At 58.0% G+C, this 20,354-nt stretch overlaps 2 protein-coding genes across 4 annotated transcripts; one reads left to right on the top strand and one right to left on the bottom strand.

Annotated features, from left to right (window-relative positions):
- Positions 1-1,809: 1,809 nt before the first annotated feature.
- Positions 1,810-6,064, bottom strand: MIEF2 (mitochondrial elongation factor 2). Of its 2 annotated transcripts, none has more exons than XM_037163152.2 (4): positions 5,881-6,064; positions 3,860-4,012; positions 3,484-3,664; positions 1,810-3,033 (listed from the first exon to the last, which is right to left on the bottom strand). In XM_037163152.2, exons 2-4 carry the CDS (start codon positions 4,004-4,006, stop codon positions 1,931-1,933), a joined length of 1,431 nt encoding a protein of 476 aa, XP_037019047.2. In that variant the 5' UTR covers positions 4,007-4,012; positions 5,881-6,064; the 3' UTR covers positions 1,810-1,930. The 2 variants fall into 2 exon arrangements, with proteins under 2 accessions (XP_037019047.2, XP_037019048.2); XM_037163153.2 differs by having other exon boundaries at positions 1,810-2,997.
- Positions 6,065-7,311: 1,247 nt separating this feature from the next.
- On the top strand, positions 7,312-20,348 carry FLII (FLII actin remodeling protein). Of its 2 annotated transcripts, none has more exons than XM_037163157.2 (30): positions 7,312-7,447; positions 9,116-9,226; positions 9,553-9,624; positions 10,812-10,892; positions 11,187-11,272; positions 11,411-11,572; positions 11,749-11,852; positions 12,177-12,352; positions 12,441-12,598; positions 13,255-13,339; positions 13,752-13,899; positions 14,081-14,214; positions 14,367-14,579; positions 14,847-15,026; positions 15,666-15,748; positions 15,856-15,930; positions 16,181-16,264; positions 16,369-16,540; positions 17,101-17,205; positions 17,295-17,486; positions 17,832-18,020; positions 18,129-18,268; positions 18,343-18,577; positions 18,719-18,873; positions 18,973-19,033; positions 19,122-19,250; positions 19,330-19,436; positions 19,528-19,633; positions 19,755-19,820; positions 19,908-20,348. In XM_037163157.2, exons 1-30 carry the CDS (start codon positions 7,385-7,387, stop codon positions 20,040-20,042), a joined length of 3,807 nt encoding a protein of 1,268 aa, XP_037019052.2. In that variant the 5' UTR covers positions 7,312-7,384; the 3' UTR covers positions 20,043-20,348. The 2 variants fall into 2 exon arrangements, with proteins under 2 accessions (XP_037019052.2, XP_037019051.2); XM_037163156.2 differs by having other exon boundaries at positions 14,078-14,214.
- The last annotated feature ends 6 nt before the right edge of the window (positions 20,349-20,354 follow it).

Raw genomic sequence — 20,354 nt, 5'->3', positions numbered from 1 at the left:
TCTCTGGTTTGCGGGGGCCACCCCGTTTCGGGCCAGGCTCTGTGCTAACACTCCCACCAGCAATTACTCCTCGCAATCACCCTAGGAAACAGGTGTCACATAATCCCCACTCTATAGGAGAATTCCGAAGCACAGCCTCTGCCTCCAGCCTGTTCCCTCGCCAGCCCTCAGCTGCTTGAGGGAAGCAGCTCCTGAGACAAGTAACCTGAATGGCCCTCAGCTGAGCCGCCTCCTGCCCTCTGACCCTGGCCAGAGCCTGAGTGCAGCCCTTCAGCTGTCTAGATGCTGCAGAGGCCTTGTGACTTCCAGAGGCAGCCCATGATCCTGCAGCCAGAGGTGCACACAAGCATCTGTCCCATGTGACAGCCCCTCGGATGAAGGAACACTCTAATCCTGTCCTCGCTCCCTGTAATCACAGTTGGAAGGAGGGCAGTCACCTTAGGAAGTACAATGGATCAGAAGGGGACAAGCAAGTGGGAACGGTACAGCTGTGGTGCCCACACCCCAAGTATACACAATCTCATTCGTCATGTGGGGACAAAGCCAGCGCTGGCTTCTTTTGGGACACTGATGTACCTGCTTCTTCGTGTGTTCAGGGGAGGTTGCCCCCCATTTGTGAAGCCACAAGGAGAAACAAGGAAGGTGAAAAAAAAAATCACACTTCTCTAATGATATTAGCTGAAAGGCTTGGGGCAGCTCTAGCCATCTAAGAAATCACAGGGATTTTGAACTAAGAAATTCAGGCTTTGGGAAGAAACAAAACCCTAGTTGGTTCCCATTACAAAAGCAAGACATCACACCAGGAGTCTTGTAATCATCTCCCTCCAGATAACCTCTACCAGTTAAACTGTGCTAGCTCCAGGTGGGTCCCAAGACCCTCTGACAAGTTTCCAGAACTCCAAAGAGCTGCTTATGAGAGCTTACCATGAGTCACATAAATCCTTGTAAATCCTTGCTTTTATTCTTGTTCACATTCTTCGAGGCACAGGTCTGCTTCAGCAGGAAGGATATCAAAGACAGGAGGAACACCTGGGAGGAGAGGCAGACCCTCCCTTTCCTAACCCCCACCTTGCCAAGCTTCAGTGAGAACACAGGCGTCAGCTGAGGGCAGTCATTTTGGCACTGGGGAGGCCAGCCTACGCACCAGCCTCTGCTGTCTCACTGGGCCCACCAGTGGCTAGCGGGACACCCTTGGCTCTGGGCAAGGCAGGCAGCACAGAACCTTGCCTCCTCCAGTGGGGAAAAGGCTCTCCCAGGGGCCTCCACTGCCCGGAAGAGGAAGCTCACCTGGTGGAGGGCAGAAGGCCCTCTGCAAAGGTATGAGGTGGGCAGCTCATCAAGCTAAGCTCCCACTCCAGGCTGGAGGGGTGCCCGACAAGCAAACTAGACCACAGATGGCATCGGAAAACCCCAGCCTCTAAGCCAGCCAAAGCTGCATCCTGAAGGCACCAGGTAACACTGCCCATGAGGGTGAACAAACACATGGTGTTTACCGTCCTACACCAGAGGCCTAGAGACACCTGGAGCTGGCACTCAAGCAAAGTACTGAACTCATCCTCTCAACAGAAAAACAGAGCTGGCCTTATCCACTGCCTAGAACGGCAGAAGCCATATTCTGTCAATGGATTCACTGCTGGTGACAATGGACCAAGCCCAAGTCCAGGTCAGTCCAGAAGGCCAAGGGGGAGTGTGTGAGAGGCTGGCAATCCAGGCTGCTTGAGAGGCAGCACAGCCGTGCTCAGGTGACAGCAACCCAAGCTCTCTGGACTTAGAAGTTGCCTATGTGCATGCTAACCCTGCAGGCTTAGGTAATGCACCCTCTTTTATTCCGGTGAAAAGCAAAAGAAAGACTGCCCTCCAAATCCCTGGAAGAGAGGAGCATGCAGCTCACCAGCATCAGAACACGTGCTGCTGGCCCTGTCCCACCCATCTACAGCAGCCCCTCCGGGGCCTGCAGGCCAAAGTATAGTGCGTAACCCATGTTGTCAATCTCCCGTGGGTGCAGGCTGTCGAAGAGGTTCACAGCAGGGTTGAAATGGCAGGGTAGGCTGGCCTGCTCTAGGCTGCCAATGAGCAGCTCCACTGCCTGCAGGAAGCGTGTGCCCAAGGCCTCTTCAGCCCAGTTCACATCCTCCTCTCCTAGACGGAGAACCACCTGGGTCAGGTGGCTCCGGTTCAGCTGCCGCAGGGCTGGATGACCTTGGCAGACACTACATAGTAGCAGCAGCAGCCGCCGGCGAGTCCCCAAATCTCGGTCATCCAAAGCTCGCAGCCTGGAAGCCTCTGCCAGGTACAAATCCTGCAGCCAGAAGTTCCCAGCCAGCCCCTCCAGGGGCCAGGCCAGAAGGAGCCGATCCTCCGTGACCACCCCGTGGTCAGCCCCGGTGACCACCAGGAGTACAGCAACAGTGAACTCCAGGCACTCATTCTGTACCTCAAGCAGCAGCTCCTCTGAGGCCATGTTGGGCTGGATCAAGCACCCGAGAAGACTGCCAATAGCTGGCCAGTTGACGGAGGCAGCCAGGGCCTTGCGGAGCAGTTCCAGCAGGACACGGGAAGAGAGATAGCCTCCCACCAGAAAGCGGTCCCACGGGCTACTTCCACGGGGGCAGAATTCAAGCTGAGTCCTACGCACGGCCCAGCAGCGAGGGTCCCTGGCCACAGTGTCCACGCCAGGCACTAGGCTCCACAGGCCCGGCTCCAGCACCAAGGGCACCAGGAGACGCACATGGTCAGCAGCCCCTGCCTGCAGGCCATCATAAAGTGGCCCCCCAGGCACAAGCGCCCCAAAAGGTAGTTCTGGGAACTTGCTCTGCAAGTAGGCCTGCAGCTCCAGGGCAATGTCACCAGCCAACTGTTTGGCCAGAGCCACATGAGACACTGGGATGCTCACACGGTCTCGCTCGTATGCCAACAGCCTTTCCTGGAACGTCAGGCACAGTGGTGCTGGCGAGCTAAGCTGAGAAGCTGGCTGAGGGTCAGCATCTGCAGGCCCCTCTGCAGAGTGAAAGGCCAGGGAACATGTCAGAAGCCCTGTGACAGACCAAGAGAATGCTACAGAACTACTAGCTGTGTATCGGCCCTGGGTTTCATTTTCCTTGCCCATAAAATGGCCGCCTGAGAAGGCACTTAGCTCAGGTGCTCACATATGCACAGTGGTCTGATAACAAATTCTCTGAAGCCAAAACAGCTTCATGCAGAGTGGAGAATTGGGTTCTGGACCTCAGTTTCCCCCTCTGAGGCCCCCCACCGTCTTAAGGCTACTACCCTGCTCTGTACCACCCCCAAAGTCCACATGTCCCAGTGGTTGGCAAAAGGGCGGGAGAAAACACCATTAAACATGCAGGGAGCCCACAGCCCTGGGGCAGGAGCATCTCCCACAGGTCACAGTCAGTCAGCAGCAGAGCCTGGGCTGTACACATCTCCTCAGTGTAACCACCAAAGGGGGACCCAACCAATTAGAGGAGGAGGGGTGCCATTCACCTGGAGCAAAGAGTGAGGGGGCTGAGAGAAGCACAGGATGGCTGAGGGCAGCAGGTGAGGACTGGGGCTGTTGGCATGGTGTGGCCCTGAGCAGGCTCAGTTCCTTCCAACTGTCCTCCAGGCATGTAGCATCTCCCTTGATGTCATCCTCGTCCTGAGGGCTGGTAGCCCTGTCAATGAGCTGCAGACAGAGGGGTACAGGTCAGAGTGTCTGAAGCCTGGGCAGCATGGTAAAGCCCTGGGGCAAAGCAAACAAGGTTTCTGGGCGACAGCCTTGGGCAGTCCCCACCCCACCTCCCAGGGCCCTACCACAGGCACTAGCCCTGTGGTCCTCTTTTGGAAGCCCCAAGTGTTAACTGGCCCAGCATGGCCTTACCCGCTTCACAGCCAGGGTGGCAATACCCAGCACGGCAGCCCCACTCACACCCAGCACCAGGCGAGCATTGGCCAGGAGGAAGTCCACAGCGCTGCCCCACACATCATCATCATGCCGCTTCCCCCGTTTCTGGGAGAACTCCGCCATGTTTGCCTGAAAGAGAGCCAGGGTGCAGAGACCACCGAGTCTGGGGGGAGCCAGGCTGACAGCAGGGCACGTGTGGGTGAGCACTCTGGTTGCCATCCTGCTGTGGTCATTTGACTCAAGCCCACCAAGGATTCCTGAGAGTTTCGTGACAAACAGGCTGCTTGCAGGGTTTCTTGTGAGGGGAAGGGGAACTGCCTGAGCCCCCTTCCCCAAATCTGCAAACTGCCCACCCACCCCTTGGACAGGTGGGCTCACATAAGAAAGATCAGGGAAGGGGCCCATTTCCCCAACCCCATCCTCCAGGATTCCTGACATCACCAAAAGACCTGTGAGGAGGGCCTTATCATCACCCCAAGTTTACAGAGAAACAGGCTGCTAGGGCACACAGTGAACAGTGGGTGCTCGGACCCACGCTGCAAAGCCTCCAGGTGCTCGCCCACCCCCAGAGTCCCTGGAGGCTGTTTCATCCTGGTTTTTAACCAGGGCTGGGCACGGCAGGAGGGAACAAGGCCCAGAGAAAACCACAACTTGGGGCCTTAGAGAGCATGCCCTGGGGGGCCTCTCAGACCTTTGGGGGATCTCAATGAAGCCATAATTACCTCCAAATCTTGCCAGGGTAGCCCCCAAAGGCAGAGCTATCAAAGCAAAGGACAGGCCTAGTGAGATGGCCCCGCTGCCCAGGGACAGGGGCTGCTTGTCAGTGGGTATGTGCCAGTTAAGGCCAAAGGCCCTGCTGTGTGGACAGCAAGTAAAGTAACTCTACACTGTGAAAGTTTCCACAGAGGACTGGCCCAGTACCTAGGGACGGTGCCTTTGGGCTTGGGACAACGGGAATGGGGAGCCGTCCTCAGCTGCAGGGAGCCTAAGCAATAGAGAAGGAAAGCAGAGGGCCTGGAGCCTCAGCCACCTGCTCACCTGTAAAGTGACCCAGACAGCAGGGAGGAAGGGTTAGAACCGAGAAGTCTAGAAGTTGGGGAGTGTAGGAAGAGACCTCTCCCAGGGCTCCATCCACCAGGCCCCAGCCTCAGGTTCTTTCAGAGGGAATCCTGCCCTTAGGCCCTCAGAGCTGAGGGTGAAGGTGATCGAGGGGCAAGCCCAGAGGACCAGCCAGGCACCAGGCAGAACTATCTTTTCCAGGGCCGATGACCCTGAGCTCAGAGCCAGCTCTGAGGGCACCAAGGACATCTGCCCTGCCTGTTCAGCTGTGGGTGCCCAGGACTGTTGCCAGGTGAGGAGATGACTGGAACAGCTGAAGCCTGACTCACCCGGGGCCTCAGCCCCAGCCCCAAAACCCCATGCCCTGAGATCCAAAGGCAGGCTCTAGGGTCTGGGTTGGTCAAAGGCTGACTGACGGGGTGCCCACCACGGCCCAGCAACTGCTACCCGCCTCCAGCGGAACCAGGAGTACGCTTTACAAACTATAAAGCACTTTCAATACCCGCCGCCTGTCTAACCTGGGACTCAAGCGAGTCCCTGGAGGGGTCACGCAGGCCCCAACCCAAAGCTTGCCCACTCCGGGAAGGAGGAAAGGGAGAAGGTGGTTAAAAATAAACCGACTCTGCGCAGCCGGGCCGTACAACGCACTGGGATGCCAACTGTCTTCCCTCTCCTCTGCCAAACGCAGGGTAGGGGCCCCCGCAGTAATTCCTGGGGGCCTGTTAAAGCCCGGGCCACAGGGGAAGGCACAGAGGCTCTGAGAAACTAAGCGATGCACCCAGTATGGGATTCGAACTCCTGGAGGTCCAAAGCCATTGCCTCATTTCACTACGGGGACCCCGGGCCCGGCCGGAGGCCACGCCCCCGGACCCGCGTCCAAGCACGCTCCACGCCGGAGGACCGGTGACCCTGGACGGGCCGTCGCACTCTGGCCGTACCTGCGTCGAGGCTTCAGCGCAGCGACAGGCGGACGCAGCGGGTCTCCTCCGGCCCTAAACCTAGACCCGCCTGACAATGGAATGTGAGGAACTCAGGACCCGAACGTTTAGGCCCCAGGGGCGGCCGCGGACTCGGAAACTCACGCAGACCGGAAGGCCCTGCCTCCAATCAGAGCGTTCAAGCCCAAGACTTTGCTCCAAAATACTACATTGGTTCAGCCAGTGGCAAGCAGGCCACGCCCCCTACAGAGCTGCGCGCTTCCTTGGGGGCGGGACTTTCTGAAGCACTCGGAATTTAAAGGCACCCCGAATTTAAAGGTGTTCCGAGTGGGCGGCTGGGCAGTTTTGTGCCAGTTCATCGGTTGGCGGAATGAGCTGGCCCCCGGAACCTGTAATGATGCGTGTGCACTTGTAATATGAGCCTCCGGTGTGGAGAAAGGGGTCTGAGCCCACCTTACTCCCAGGGGCTAGGCAGACTGCCGCACCAGGCCCCGCGCCGCCGTCTGTGAGGCTGACCCTTCAGGTCACCTCTGTGAGAGTGCTTTGGAGACATGCTTAGTCTTATCTTTAGGCCCACAGGGCACACCGTGTGAGCCGGAAATCTTCCCCTGCGGCCCACTCCGTGTGACCTTCTGCCGGCTCCTTCTCCACCCGGGCCTCATTTTTCTTTGAAACCGGAACACCAGAACCCCATCGCCCCGACAAGGATGATTGTGTATATACCCTGTGGTTTATTTGGCATTTATTTCTTGGGGGCCTACTATGTGCCGGTCGGAGGAGGTGCGGCAAGTAAGCAAATAAACTGACCGTGTGTGTGGAGGTGGGGAACATTGGCTTGAAGCTGGAATAGTAACGTGCCACTTACTGAGTGCCGGCTGTACACCTTGAGCTACACCCGCGTTTGTTCATTTGTTTCTGGCGACGACCTCAGGAAGCATTTCACAGATGAGGGAACAGGCCGAGAGCAGCCCTGGGCTTGCTCAGAGCTCTGGGTCCAAGGGCCCGACCCAGGCATCCTACTCCCAGTGGGCGCCATGCAGTGCCCTGCGTGCGGATAAAGACTCCCTAGGAGGGCAGCTGCGTCCCCGGGCCTGGGTTCCAGAACCAGGGAGGCAACTTCAACACTTGCTCCACCGCAGCAGCCCTGGAGACAGGTGTTGCAGAGCTCGGGGTGCACCACTGCCAGGGGCGCGCGGGGACTTCTTAGCCTGGAGGTTATGAAGCCTCCTGCGCAAGCACACGGGGCCCCCGAACTCCTTGACGCCCCTCCAGTCCTGGAAGACGAGTACATTGAGGCCAGGGCAGGCCTAAACCCTCCCGGGGAGGGGACCCGCGCTTCCCGCGGTGCCTGGGGATGCCGGGGCTAGAGGGACTGAGCTCAGGCTCCGCCTTTCCGCCCGAAGGGGCCGGGAGGAGTTAAAGGGGCGGGGTTAGCGGTGGCCCAGCCCGCAGCTCCCTCACCGCCGTCCAGCGGCCGGCCCGGCTCTGCAGTGAGAGCGGCGCCATGGAGGCCACTGGAGTGCTGCCGTTCGTGCGCGGCGTGGACCTCAGCGGCAACGACTTCAAGGTGAGCCGGACGGGTGGTGGGCCAGGCTCCCCTCCGAGCCATCTTGTCCGCTCCAGCCCGCTCAGGTCTCTGCTTCCTGTCTTGTCTGCCTTGGGGCCCAGGGAATGAGGGCGGGGCCGGGTGGGGCTCTCCTGGGGCTCGAATCGCGGGCTCCCAAGGCTCAGCTCAGGGCCCGCACCGGGAGATCGAGGCCGGGTCGGGCTGGCTGCGACGCCTGAGCTCTGATTCACGCTAGGGGGTGGGCTGGGAGCCCCTACCCCATGTACCCGTCCTGGTGTCTGGGCAGGGGTCAGTGAATTCTACCCCCACTTTTCCAGCCTTCCTTTCCCATTCCGCTGAGGTCACACGTTCTTGCCAGGCCCTGAGTCACTGCCGCGCCACGGGCAGTCCGAGCGCCTTGTTTGGGTCTGCAGCTATCACTACCACTACCTTGTTCCTGCCAGCCCCGCCCTGTGTGGTCTTGGGCAAGTCCCTTCCCTTCGGTTTTCTTGTTCTGTGAAAGGGCTTAAAAGTTACCGTCTTGGAGACAAGTTGGTTTGAAGAGTGTGCCAGGCAAGTGTAGGAGGCCCTGGGTGGCAGCTGCCAGACTGATGGACCAGGGCCACCAAGAGCCTTAGCCCAGCCTTCCAACCATTTGTGGGTAGGGCCTTTCGAAAGGGTGAAGGATGAGGCGGGCAGGGCGTGACCTGAGGAGGCTGGGTGGGAGCTGAGGGAGGTGAGAGCTGGCCTGGTGGTACTAGGAGACCCCGCCCAGGCTGAAGGGTGGAAGAGTGGGCAGACTCAGGCTGGAGTCAGTTTAATGTCAGCCTGGTGTGTAGGATCGGGGAACCCAGATGTCAGCTGGGGTCAACGGTTTGGCCAAGGCCAAAGAGGTAGGCAGGTTCTTCCTGCATTTATCCATATGTGCATGCACTTTGACCCTACATATAGGGGACCACACCACTTTCCTCTACCTCCATGCCCACCATCCTCACCTGGGGTCTTCATGTGTCCTCTTCAGACTGAAAATCTGAGTCACTGTCCAGAAATGTGGCTGTAGGGGAAGGGGACACCAGCCGAGGGCACTGAAGGCACATGCTACCCCAGGCTCCCTGCCACAAGGTTTAGGGGCTACTGAGGTGGGCATTCATTCGAATATGGGAATGAATGAATGAACGAGGCCGTACCTGTGCAGGGTTGGGAGCTGGGGCCTTGCACTAGGGCTTTGGACCTTGTCACAAATGGCTTGTATGCTGATGATGAAGGGCACAGGTAGGACCATGGTAGAGACTCAGGGGCTACCCCCACAGCAGAGAGCACAGGCAGAGCCTGGAATGCTGGTTGAAAGCATTTGAGCCAAGCTGACCACATAGCTGGGTGCTGAGATTCCGTCTTGACTCTCCTGGGGCTCAGAACCAGCAAGAGATACAGATCGTAGGCCAACAGCCATCCCAATAATTAGTTGGTTCTCACAACACTTCTATCATGAGAGGGGCTTCTATGAACCCTGTTTTATGTTGAGGAAATTAGGGCACAGAGAGGCAGAGTGACTTGTCTGGGGTCACACAGCTGGTGAGAGTTGGCTGCCCTGCTTCCCAAAGGTTTCCATGGGCAGCTGGGGGCCATAGTGGGTGGTAGAGCAGGGACGTGCCTCTCCCAGACCAGCCTAACCATGAATACCCCTCCCAGGGAGGCTACTTCCCTGAAAATGTCAAGGCCATGACCAGTCTGCGATGGCTGAAGCTGAACCACACCGGCCTCTGCTACCTGCCCGAGGAGTTGGCTGCCCTACAGAAGCTGGTGAGGGCTTTTCAGTGGGCAGGGTGGGTGCCCATGGATGGGGCTAGACCAGGTACAGAAGTCAGATGACAGAGAAGGTTGTCGATAGCCATGAGCAAAGCTGGCAAAGAAGGAAGAAGCACTCTGTCCTGGGAAGCATGCAAGGTGGGGTCTGTGAGGGCGGGGTGCTGCAGAGGTGGATTGGGCCTGTGTGGCTGAAGGACCTCTGAATGGGCAAAGTTGTGGTGGCAGATGGAGACCCCATAGACAAAGGCAAAGTTGTGGGGTGAGAGGGGTGAGACACCCCTCTCACCGCACTGAGCCTCAGCTCCCTTGTCCCGGCCCAGGAGCACCTCTCTGTGAGCCACAACCACCTAACCACTCTTCATGGGGAGCTGTCCAGCCTGCCGTCTCTTCGGGTAAGTGTAGGTGGGGGCCACCAAGTTTGGGGTGGGGACTGGAGCCCACCAGCCAGGGGCATGAGGGCTGGGCCAGACCCCAGGCTGGAGCATCACATCTTCCTATCCTGGCGTCAGGCTCAGGAACTCGTTCCTCAGGGGGAGAGGATATAACAATGCCTTGTCTTAAGTAACCCACGGGGAAAAAGGCGAAAAATACAAAATCTCACCTATTTTGGGAAACAGCTACAATAATAACTGGTAGTGGTTAGAAAATGTCCTAACTATTCCATGTGGAATTTTTCTTGTAATGCTGACCTCCACCAAGTTCACAGATGAGGACATTTGGCCACAGAGGTCACTTGGCAGAGGTCATATAGCCAGGCGTGGTAGAGCTAGGGTGAGGGGTTTGGCCAGAAGGGGAGGTGGTCAGTGTGGCTTGCTCACACTTCTGCTCTTCTTAGAGCTTCTGACATTCCAGAACATCGGGCTCCTGGCAAGACCCTTCGGGCCTCAGCCAAAGGTCATTCCCATCCACAGCCAAAGTCCTGGATCTTAAGGACTGAGGTTGCTTGAGTTCAAATTGGCTCTGCCACTTCCTGCCTGCTGACCTCAGACAAGTCCCACTATCTGGGAAGCTTTCAGTGGGGGATCATTGTGAAGCCACAGGGCACCACACAGACACAGGGCTAAAGGAGGGGCAGCGGCAGCCCTGGACCCTGCTGTTACTTGCAATCCCAGCACCATTTCTTGACCTCTCCTCTGCTCCTTGACCTTTTTATGTCTTCGGGAGAAAACCTGTTTGGCAGCATGAAGTTCCAGTCCTTGGGAGAAAACACAGACCTGCTCGGTCCACACTGATTTCCCATCGGGCCAAGCCTCTCTCTCTGTCCTAGGAGCCCTGACTCAGAGCTTCATCCCTGTCTTGCCCTCTGGAAAGAAGAAGAGGGATTGTTCAACCAGAAAAGTTTCCCTAGGGATGCTGTGCTGGGCTCTGGGGCTCATTTGAACTGGGCTTTGAGGTGTGAATAGGAGCTCATGGGGAGAAGGGGAAGAGCCTGCCAGGTGGAATGACTGTGAGCGAAGGCCAGGGTGGGAGAGCGTTCAGGCCTGGCCTCCAGTGAGCTTCCTAAGGAGGGTCCCTCCCTCATCTCTCTGCGTCTCCTGGGGGAGAAGCCAAGAATCACAGACTCGTGGTTTACCTCCAGGCCATCGTGGCTCGAGCCAACAACCTGAAGAATTCTGGAGTGCCTGATGACATCTTCAAGCTGGAGGACCTCTCAGTCCTGGTCAGTGGTTACCCACCCACAACAGTGGTCTTGGGGATCTAAGACCATTGTTACCTCATTTTACAGATCAGGAGTCTGAGGCTTAGAGTAGGCAGTGCCTTGCCCAAGGTTATTCATAAAGTTAGAGTCTTAGCCTAGGTACCCTCCTGCCGGGGTCCTGGCTGTCTCCTTTCAGGCCCGAAAGCCCCTTATCTGCCCCCTTCATAGTGCCCTGCCTGATCTCCCAGGCTGACAGAGGAGTGGCAAGGTGGGACCAGCACTGACTCCTGACTTGGCCTTACCCCTCCTACCCAGGACTTGAGCTACAACCAGCTAACAGAGTGCCCTCGGGAGCTGGAAAATGCCAAGAACATGCTGGTGCTAAACCTCAGCCATAACAGGTACCTGTCAGGCCTGGAGGGTGAACCAGGCAGGGCCTCCGATGCAACAGGGGCCAGGTGGGTCCCAAAGGCAGGCATGTGGTACTGACCTGGCAGCCCTGCTGACCCTGTCCCCTTTCTCTCTTCCTCCTCCCACAGCATTGACACCATCCCCAACCAGCTCTTCATCAACCTCACCGACTTGCTGTACCTGGACCTCAGTGAGAACTGCCTGGAGAGCTTACCCCCGCAAATGCGCCGCCTGCTGCACCTGCAAACACTCATTCTCAACGGGAACCCACTGCAGCACGCCCAGCTCCGGTCAGCACTGCACGGGCCTGGCCTCTCTGCTCCCCAGCAGCCCTTACCCTTCCCATCCTGGGTTTGGTGTGGGCTGTGCCCCTCAGCCAGGCCCTACCCTAGTTTTCTGTCCTGTCATCTCACCCCACAGCTGTCTTGGGCCTTCCCCTGGCCTGACCACCCACATCTCCTTGCAGGCAGCTCCCAGCTCTGACAGCCCTACAGACCCTGCACCTGAGGAACACCCAGCGCACCCAGAGCAACCTCCCCACCAGCCTTGAGGGTCTGTGCAACCTCACAGGTCAGTAGTCCCCGGGTGGCCCATCAGCCTCTGGTCCCCTCAGGTACCTTACTTTCCGTAGAGGAAGGGGTTGACCAGAGGGGTTGACCAGCATGTGATTATGTTGTGCTTGTCTCTGCCATGACCGTGATGACCAGTGGTAACACCCAGTCCTGAGCACCGACTTTTTTATGCTCAGAACCCCCTATGAGGGAGTCTCTCCTGAGGCTCAGGGAGGTTAAGTGACTCGCTAAAAGCCTCACAGCCTGGAGGTGGTGGAGCTAGGCTTCCAGTGAGATCTGGCCGCCTCGGGCCCCAGCTGATGCACCTCACCCCGTGTCCCAGATGTGGACCTATCCTGCAACGACCTGACGCGGGTGCCAGAGTGCCTGTACACCCTCTCCAGCCTGCGACGCCTCAACCTCAGCAGCAACCAGATCACAGAGCTGTCCCTGTGCATTGACCAGTGGGTACATGTGGAGACCTTGAACCTGTCCCGAAATCAGCTCACCTCACTGCCTGTGAGTCCAGGACTAGGGAGGGACCGGAAGGCCACTGGGCCATCTTAGCTGCTACCCTGACTCCTGCCTCTTTCTGCTTTCCCTCCAGTCAGCCATTTGCAAGCTGACCAAGCTGAAGAAGCTGTACCTGAACTCCAACAACCTGGACTTTGATGGACTGCCCTCGGGCATCGGCAAGCTGGCCAGCCTGGAGGAGTTCATGGCCGCCAATAACAACCTGGAGCTGATCCCTGAGAGCCTCTGCAGGTGTCAGGGAGAGGCTTGGCCAGGGAGGCGGGGGCACCCACAGTTCAGGAAACCCCGGAGTGACAGCAGGAACGCCCTGTGGTCTTCGTGCATTGTACAGAATGGAGGAGTTGATTTGGCTTTATGGATAAAGACTGCTCAGGCCTGGGCCAGCGACTCCCAGTTTGGGTTCCCCAGAGCACCCTCTGGGAGAACACCGATTGGGTCAAGGCCTGAGGGGTTCCAGTGCCATGTGAGTTTGGGGCACAGTGCTGCTTCCATATCCCTTTCTGGAGGTTACAGTGTCCTCTCACACGGCCTCCTGGCTCTGAGAGGTCCTTCAGGCAGAACAGAGCGTCCCGCACCTCAGCAGCTTCCAAGACAATTTGACACAGAACACATTTTTTCGTGTTTGTATCCAGGGACCTTTAATCTGCAGAAGGTCACCTGGACAAATTTTGCTCTGTCAAAGTCACAAGAGAACTTCACAGTCAGCTGTGAGGAGACCCAAGTTCCATGTGCTCAGTTTTGTCTGCCTTTTTAGCACATTCAAGCTCACTGGTTTCTTAACTACCAGATCTCTCAGTCCTCTGGCCTGCCTGCCTCCCCTCTCCCAGGACTGGAAATTTCCCTGCCCCTCCCCTCCCCTCTCTGAAGCTTTGGTTCTGTCCTCACAGGTGCACAAAGCTGAGGAAACTTGTCCTGAACAAGAACCGCTTGGTGACCCTGCCAGAGGCTATCCACTTCCTGACAGAGATCCAGGTCGGGGCAGGCAGGGCTGCGCCAAGAGTTGGGAGCGGGGTTTGGTGAGGAGGGCAGAGATACAGATAGGCCCTCAGGGAAGACCGACCACAGGGGTGTCACTGGAGTGAGGGACCCAGCAGAGGCCTCCTGGAATGGTGGCCGTTGCCAGAGTGCTTCTGGGGAGGAGGTGATCCACATCCCTCTACCTGTATCCTGCTGGCCAGCATACAGACTTAAGTCCCTCAGACAGCCTGCAAGGTCACAGTTCTTAAAAGGGATGGTCACTCACTGAGCTGGGAGGAGAACACAAGCCCCTGGCCCCAGCCCTGAGCCTCTCAGACCTGGCAGCTGCAAAGAGCAAGGAACAGGGTTTGGTGTGGTGGAGAGGTGGGACTTGGGCTCAGTGCCCCCTGCTCACCCCATGAGGCAGGTCCTGGATGTTCGGGAGAACCCCAGCCTGGTCATGCCTCCCAAGCCTGCTGACCGCACCGCCGAGTGGTACAACATTGACTTCTCACTGCAGAACCAGCTGCGGCTGGCAGGTGCCTCACCTGCCACAGTGGCTGCTGCAGTAGCTGGTAAGCAGGGGAGGGTCTGGCCTGAGAGTGCAGGGCCTCTCTCGGGCTCCACGTACCTACCTGTAAGTTGAGTGGGACACAGCTCTTTGGACACTGGTGTTTGGGTTGGCCCCTGGTTGGCTGGATGCCCCAGGGGTAGGCCACGTTAGGGCTTAGCTATTTGCCCCCCTCCCCTAAGTAGGGGGTGGGCCCAAGGACCCCCTGGCTCGAAAGATGAGACTGCGGAGGCGCAAGGACTCAGCCCAGGATGACCAGGCCAAGCAGGTGCTGAAGGGCATGTCAGACGTAGCTCAGGAGAAGAACAAAAAGCAGGAGGTAAGTCAGGTCATGGGCTAGGGCAGGGCAGGTGGTCCTGGGCTCTGCTCAAGAGCATGACCCAGAGGCAGAGGGGACCCTGGGCAAAGGCCCTGAGGTAGGTGCTGAGTACAGCAACCGGTCTGAGTGGACACTTGTGGCTGTGACCCCAGGAAATCACCGACAGCCGAGCCCCTGGGGGCAGGGTGAGGCGCTGGGACCAGGGCCTGGAGAAACCTCGCCTCGACTACTCGGAGTTCTTCACAGAGGACGTGGGCCAGCTGCCTGGCCTGACCATCTGGCAGATCGAGAACTTCATTCCTGTGCTGGTGGAGGAAGCCTTACATGGCAAATTCTACGAGGCTGACTGCTACATCGTGCTCAAGGTGTGAGTCAGGTGCACTGCTGGGGACTATGAGACCCCCACTGACCTTACCTTAGATAGCTCAGAATCCCCAACGCCACAGCTTTTGTTTACTGAGGCAAGCTGGGAGGGAAGGTTTTGCCAAGGAGGCCAGGGGCAAGGGCCCCGGCAGGGGGGTGGCAGTGCACCCCATCCTGTGCTGGGGAGTCGGTGCCCATCAGAGCGGCATCTGTGGGGAGCTACCAAAACTGCCTGGTGAGGGCTGACAGGACTGTGCCCTGGCCCCCAGACCTTTCTGGATGACAGCAGCTCTCTGAACTGGGAGATCTACTACTGGATTGGTGGAGAGGCCACTCTGGACAAGAAGGCTTGCTCTGCTATCCACGCGGTGAACCTGCGCAACTACCTGGGTGCAGAGTGCCGCACTGTGCGGGAGGAAATGGGCGATGAGAGCGAGGAGTTCCTGCAGGTGCCAGTGGGCTGGGAGGGCCTTGGAGGGGTGGGCAAGGGTGATGGGCATGGCTAATGGGGCGGGGCAGGGAGCTGGGACAAAAAGCTTTTGGCTTCAGACCTAAAGTAGAAGGCAGGCACAAAAAAAGGTGAAGTCAGGAGAGCAAGATGAGGCCAGAGGTGGGGGAGCCTGGATCATTGGAGGCCAAGAAAGAGATGGGGAACTGGAACCAATATGGCTAGGGGTCGGAGCCATCAGCTAGGTACCAAGGAGGCAAGGCCAAAGACTGCACCAAGCCCAGTGAGCAGGTTAGCAAGTCACGCCGGCCCTCCTCCAGCTGATCCCCTGTTGGGGAGGCCACACACGAGATTTTACCCAGATGCACCCAAGTGCCCTGCATAGCCCTGCTTGCTTCTGCACCCTGACACATGCACGCTTTCCATGTCTAAACTGGCACAGGAGCGAACCCATTTATACAGTCATACATCTTAACACTTCGATCGATATGTGTCCCTGTTTACAAACACAGACTGTATTCTTCCCCTTCAGCTTCACCACGGGTGTGCAGCCCCTGACACACCTGTGCACAGGCAGGGTGGTATTCGGTGGGAAGTGGTGGGAGCTCGGTGACAAAGGGCTGCACCCTCACACATGCAGGTGTTTGACAGTGACATCGCCTACATTGAGGGCGGAACAGCCAGTGGCTTCTACACTGTAGAGGACACACACTACATCACCAGGTGAGGAGGGCACTGACCTGGATGCAGCTTGGAAGAATTGGGGGGGGTGTTAGGGGTAAGTTGGTCCCTTGGTATCCCCTCCAAGCTACTTGCGCTGTGGCCTCTAGGATGTACCGTGTGTATGGGAAAAAGAATATCAAGTTGGAGCCTGTGCCACTCAAGGGAGCCTCTCTGGACCCCAGGTGAGCAGCCCAGAGGTGAGGCAGGAGCGCTTGACCCTGAAGTTCCTCCCCGCCACCAGTGAAGAACAGATGTGGGCTCTAGAAGTCTTCCAGCAACCACTTTAAAAAACATTTTAGTAAATGTGTCCAGGTGACATAAGCAACTCTCTTAGCCCCATAATGAGAGACTTGGGGTGGGGTTGGGGCCTGGAAGTGGTCACTGCCTGTGCCTGTCACAGGCCCCCATCCCACCCCTGCCCCTCCTGTCCAGGTTCGTTTTCCTGCTAGACCGAGGGCTGGACCTCTATGTGTGGCGGGGAGCCCAGGCCACTCTGAGTAGCACAACCAAGGCCAGGTATGAGGGCTGTGCCCTGTTCAGATATGGTGGGGGGTTTGTGTGAAGAAAAACTCACCTACGAAGGGGTATGGCCTTTCTAAGGGATTTGCACCTGCTCTCAGACTCTTTGCAGAAAAAATTAACAAGAATGAGCGGAAAGGGAAGGCAGAGATCACACTGCTGGTGCAGGGCCAGGAGCTCCCCGAGTTCTGGGAGGCACTTGGTGGTGAGCCCTCTGAGATCAAGAAGCATGTGCCTGATGACTTCTGGCCACCCCAGCCCAAGCTGTATAAGGTGAGCTGGGCACAGGGTGGGCCTGACTTCACTAGGGGTCAGGTTGTGGGGAAGGGCCTGTACCGCTGTGGTGACCGGTCTTCCATCTGGACTTCGGTGTGGAGAGGGCACCACCTTCTGGACAGGATGTAGCCTGAGCCAAGATCTGGAGGCTGGCTCTTGAGTCAGGCCAGAAGAAGAGTGTTAGGGTGTCTTTCCTGGAAGGTGGGGCTGGAAAGAGAGGCTGAGAAGTGCCGGGGGACCAGGCCTGAGAGCCTAGCCTTAATTCTGTAGGTGACAAGAAGCCTTTTCCTGTGAGCAGGAAAAAGACAAGTTAGATAATTAGAAAAATAGTAAGTTCTGGACAGAGCAGGCAGAGAAAGCACCGTTTAACAGTCCTTCCACTGATAAGATATCCTTAAAATGATCATGGAGTGGAGGGGGGAAACGAGCCTAGTGAGGAGCAGGCAGTGGCCCTGAATGCACACAGTAGGTCAAGGCTAGGCTCCAATCCCAGGCTACTGTGGGTGGGGTCATGTCCTCAGATCCTGTCCCTACAATGCTTACCTTTCTCCTACTAGGTGGGCCTGGGCCTTGGTTACCTGGAGCTGCCCCAGATCAACTACAGGCTGTCAGTGGAGCATAAGACACCTCCCAAGGTGGAACTGATGCCCAGGATGCGGCTGGTGAGACGCACCGGGAAGTGGGTGAGGAGGCCGGATCCTCTCCTGATAGCCCAGCACTGGTTAACCTCCAGCCTCTGGCGGCCCCACAGCTACAGAGCCTCCTGGACACACGCTGTGTGTACATCCTGGACTGCTGGTCTGATGTGTTCATCTGGCTCGGCCGCAAGTCCCCACGCCTTGTGCGAGCCGCAGCCCTCAAACTGGGCCAGGAGCTGTGTGGGATGTTGCACCGGCCACGTCACACCATGGTCAGCCGCAGCCTCGAGGGCACTGAGGCACAGGTAGACAGTGCAGTCCAGCCACGCAGGCTATGTGCCTGAGGCCTTCTCCGCAAGATCCTGCGGACCCTTCAAACCCTGACCCTTCTGTGAATGTTCCCGCCCTACAGAACTGAACCCAAGCCCACCTCTTCCCCTTCACTGCCTAAGCCCCGCCCCCTCCAATCTCTCCCTCTTACTCCTAGGCCTTGGGTTCCACCCTTCTGTAACATGCCCCTCCCACTTCCAGTTCTTAGGCCCTGCCCCTGCATCCCCGGGCCTGCCTCCCAAGTCTCCCCTGACATCCTCCCACCTCAACTTTAACTGTGCTGAACCCCACTGCAGCTCATGCTTTCTGCCCCTTGGTAGGTGTTCAAGGCCAAGTTCAAGAATTGGGATGACGTGTTGACGGTGGACTACACGCGCAATGCAGAGGCTGTGCTGCAGGGCCAGGGACTTGCCGGGAAGGTGAAGCGTGACTCTGAGAAGAAAGATGAGATGAAGGCTGACCTCACTGCACTCTTCCTGCCAAGGCAGCCTCCCATGGCGCTGGCTGAGGTGGGGCGGGCCTCTTGTGATGGGACAGAGCCTGGGAGGAGGCTGTGTGGGTCCACTGCCTGGGGAGGAGGGATCAGCCCCGGCCCACCAGCGGGGGGTCCCCTGCAGGCTGAGCAGCTCATGGAAGAGTGGAACGAGGACCTGGACGGCATGGAGGGCTTCGTGCTCGAGGGTAAGAAGTTCGCACGGCTGCCTGAGGAAGAATTTGGCCACTTCTACACGCAGGACTGCTACGTCTTCCTCTGCAGGTGCTGCACAGAGCGCCTCCCTTGCCCCGCCCTCCCCACCGTGGGGCCCCTGCTCACTGCCCCTGGCCCTGCAGGTACTGGGTCCCTGTGGAGTACGAGGAGGAGGAGGAGAAGAAGGAAGAGAAGGACAGGGCCGAGGGCAAAGAAGGCGAGGAGGCAGCAGCCGAGGTGGAGGAGAAGCAGCCCGAGGAGGATTTCCAGTGTATCGTGTACTTCTGGCAGGGCCGGGAAGCCTCCAACATGGGCTGGCTCACCTTCACCTTCAGCCTGCAGAAGAAATTTGAAAGCCTCTTCCCTGGCAAGCTAGAGGTGCGCCTGCCGTGTTCCTGCTCTGCTGGCACAGCCTCTGGATGTGGGGCTGTGGGGGCGAGACTCAGGCCAGGAAGGCTTGGCCCACGAGGGGCAGGGTGGGGGTCCAGGGAGCTGCCCCTGATACTTCCACACATCCAGGTGGTGCGCATGACTCAGCAGCAGGAGAACCCCAAGTTCCTGTCCCATTTCAAGAGGAAGTTTATCATCCACCGGGGCAGGCGGAAGGCTGCTCAGGATGCCCTGCACCCCAGCCTCTACCAGATTCGCACCAACGGCAGCGCCCTCTGTACCCGGTGCCTGGCTGGGGAAGGGGCACAGGTGGGCAGTTGGGGTCAGTGAGCCACCCTCACTCCTTGCTGACAAACCCCACCCCCCCCCACCCCCCGCTCCAGGTGCATCCAGATCAACACTGACTCCAGTCTCCTCAACTCTGAGTTCTGCTTCATCCTCAAGGTAGGGTCATGGGAATGACCAGCACTGTGGGTCAGGGTGGGGAGATGTTGGTTGCACCTGACCTGAATGAACCCTGTGCACTCTCCAGGTTCCCTTTGAGAGTGAAGACAACCAGGGCATCGTGTATGCATGGGTGGGCCGGGCGTCAAACCCTGACGAGGCCAAGCTGGCGGAGGATATACTGAACACCATGTTTGATGCCTCCTACAGCAAGCAGGTGACCAGGGCAGGCAGAGGCCAGGTAGGCAGGAGAGGGCAGACAGGGACCCCAGGCTGGACCAACTTTTCACCCACAGGTCATCAATGAAGGTGAGGAGCCGGAGAACTTCTTCTGGGTGGGCATAGGTGCACAGAAGCCTTATGACGATGACGCTGAATATATGAAGCACACCCGGCTTTTCCGGTAAGGCTGGGCCCAGACCCCTGCCCCAGCTTCCTCCTGAGCTCTAGTTCTGCTGATGACCTTTAGTCTCCCCCTGACCCTTGACCCCCAGGTGCTCCAATGAGAAAGGTTACTTCGCAGTGACTGAGAAATGTTCTGACTTCTGCCAAGATGACCTGGCAGATGATGACATCATGTTGTTAGACAATGGCCAAGAGGTGAGACCCCTGAGGACCCTGCCCATTTGAGGAGCCCACCCACTTGTAAATGGGGAATTGGGCCAGAAGGTGGGGGAGCTCCTGAGTCCCCCATGAGACCATCTCCCGGCCACACCCACAGGTCTACATGTGGGTGGGGACCCAGACCAGCCAGGTGGAGATCAAGCTGAGTCTCAAGGCCTGCCAGGTAAGCTGGTTTGAGAGGAGGACTGAGGCTGACCTGGGAACCTGGAAGGCTGGCCAGAGGCTCACACACACACATCCTGCTCACCAGGTGTACATCCAGCATCTACGCGCTAAAGAGCACGAGCAGCGCCGCCGTCTACGCCTGGTCCGTAAGGGGAATGAGCAGCACGCCTTCACTCGCTGCTTCCATGCCTGGAGTACCTTCCGAGAGGCCCTGGCCTAGGGTGAATGCAGGGTCCCACGGGAACCCCAAGCTCTGGGTGAGGGGGGAGAAGGGTCTCTCTTCACCTACCACCTGCCAAAGGAGGCTACGTGCAGGTGGCTTCCCCTGCTTTGGGTATCCCCCAGTGCCAGCATCCTCAGCAGCATAGCCCAAGCACCACCAACGGCGGTAACGCTGCCTAGTGCCCTAAGGGTTCTTGGCGGCCAGACTCCGTCCGGTGTGAGCTCATGTGTGATACCCCTTCTCTGCCAGGGATAAAGCAGATGTGGTTGTCCTTTAAGAGATATTAAATGCTTTTATTTTCAATATTAA

The sequence above is a fragment of the Artibeus jamaicensis genome, unplaced genomic scaffold, assembly GCF_021234435.1.
Source record: "Artibeus jamaicensis isolate MK-2021 breed Jamaican fruit bat unplaced genomic scaffold, CSHL_Jam_final contig_419, whole genome shotgun sequence".
NCBI lineage: Eukaryota > Metazoa > Chordata > Mammalia > Chiroptera > Phyllostomidae > Artibeus > Artibeus jamaicensis.
This window is presented reverse-complemented; position numbering and strand designations above follow the sequence as displayed.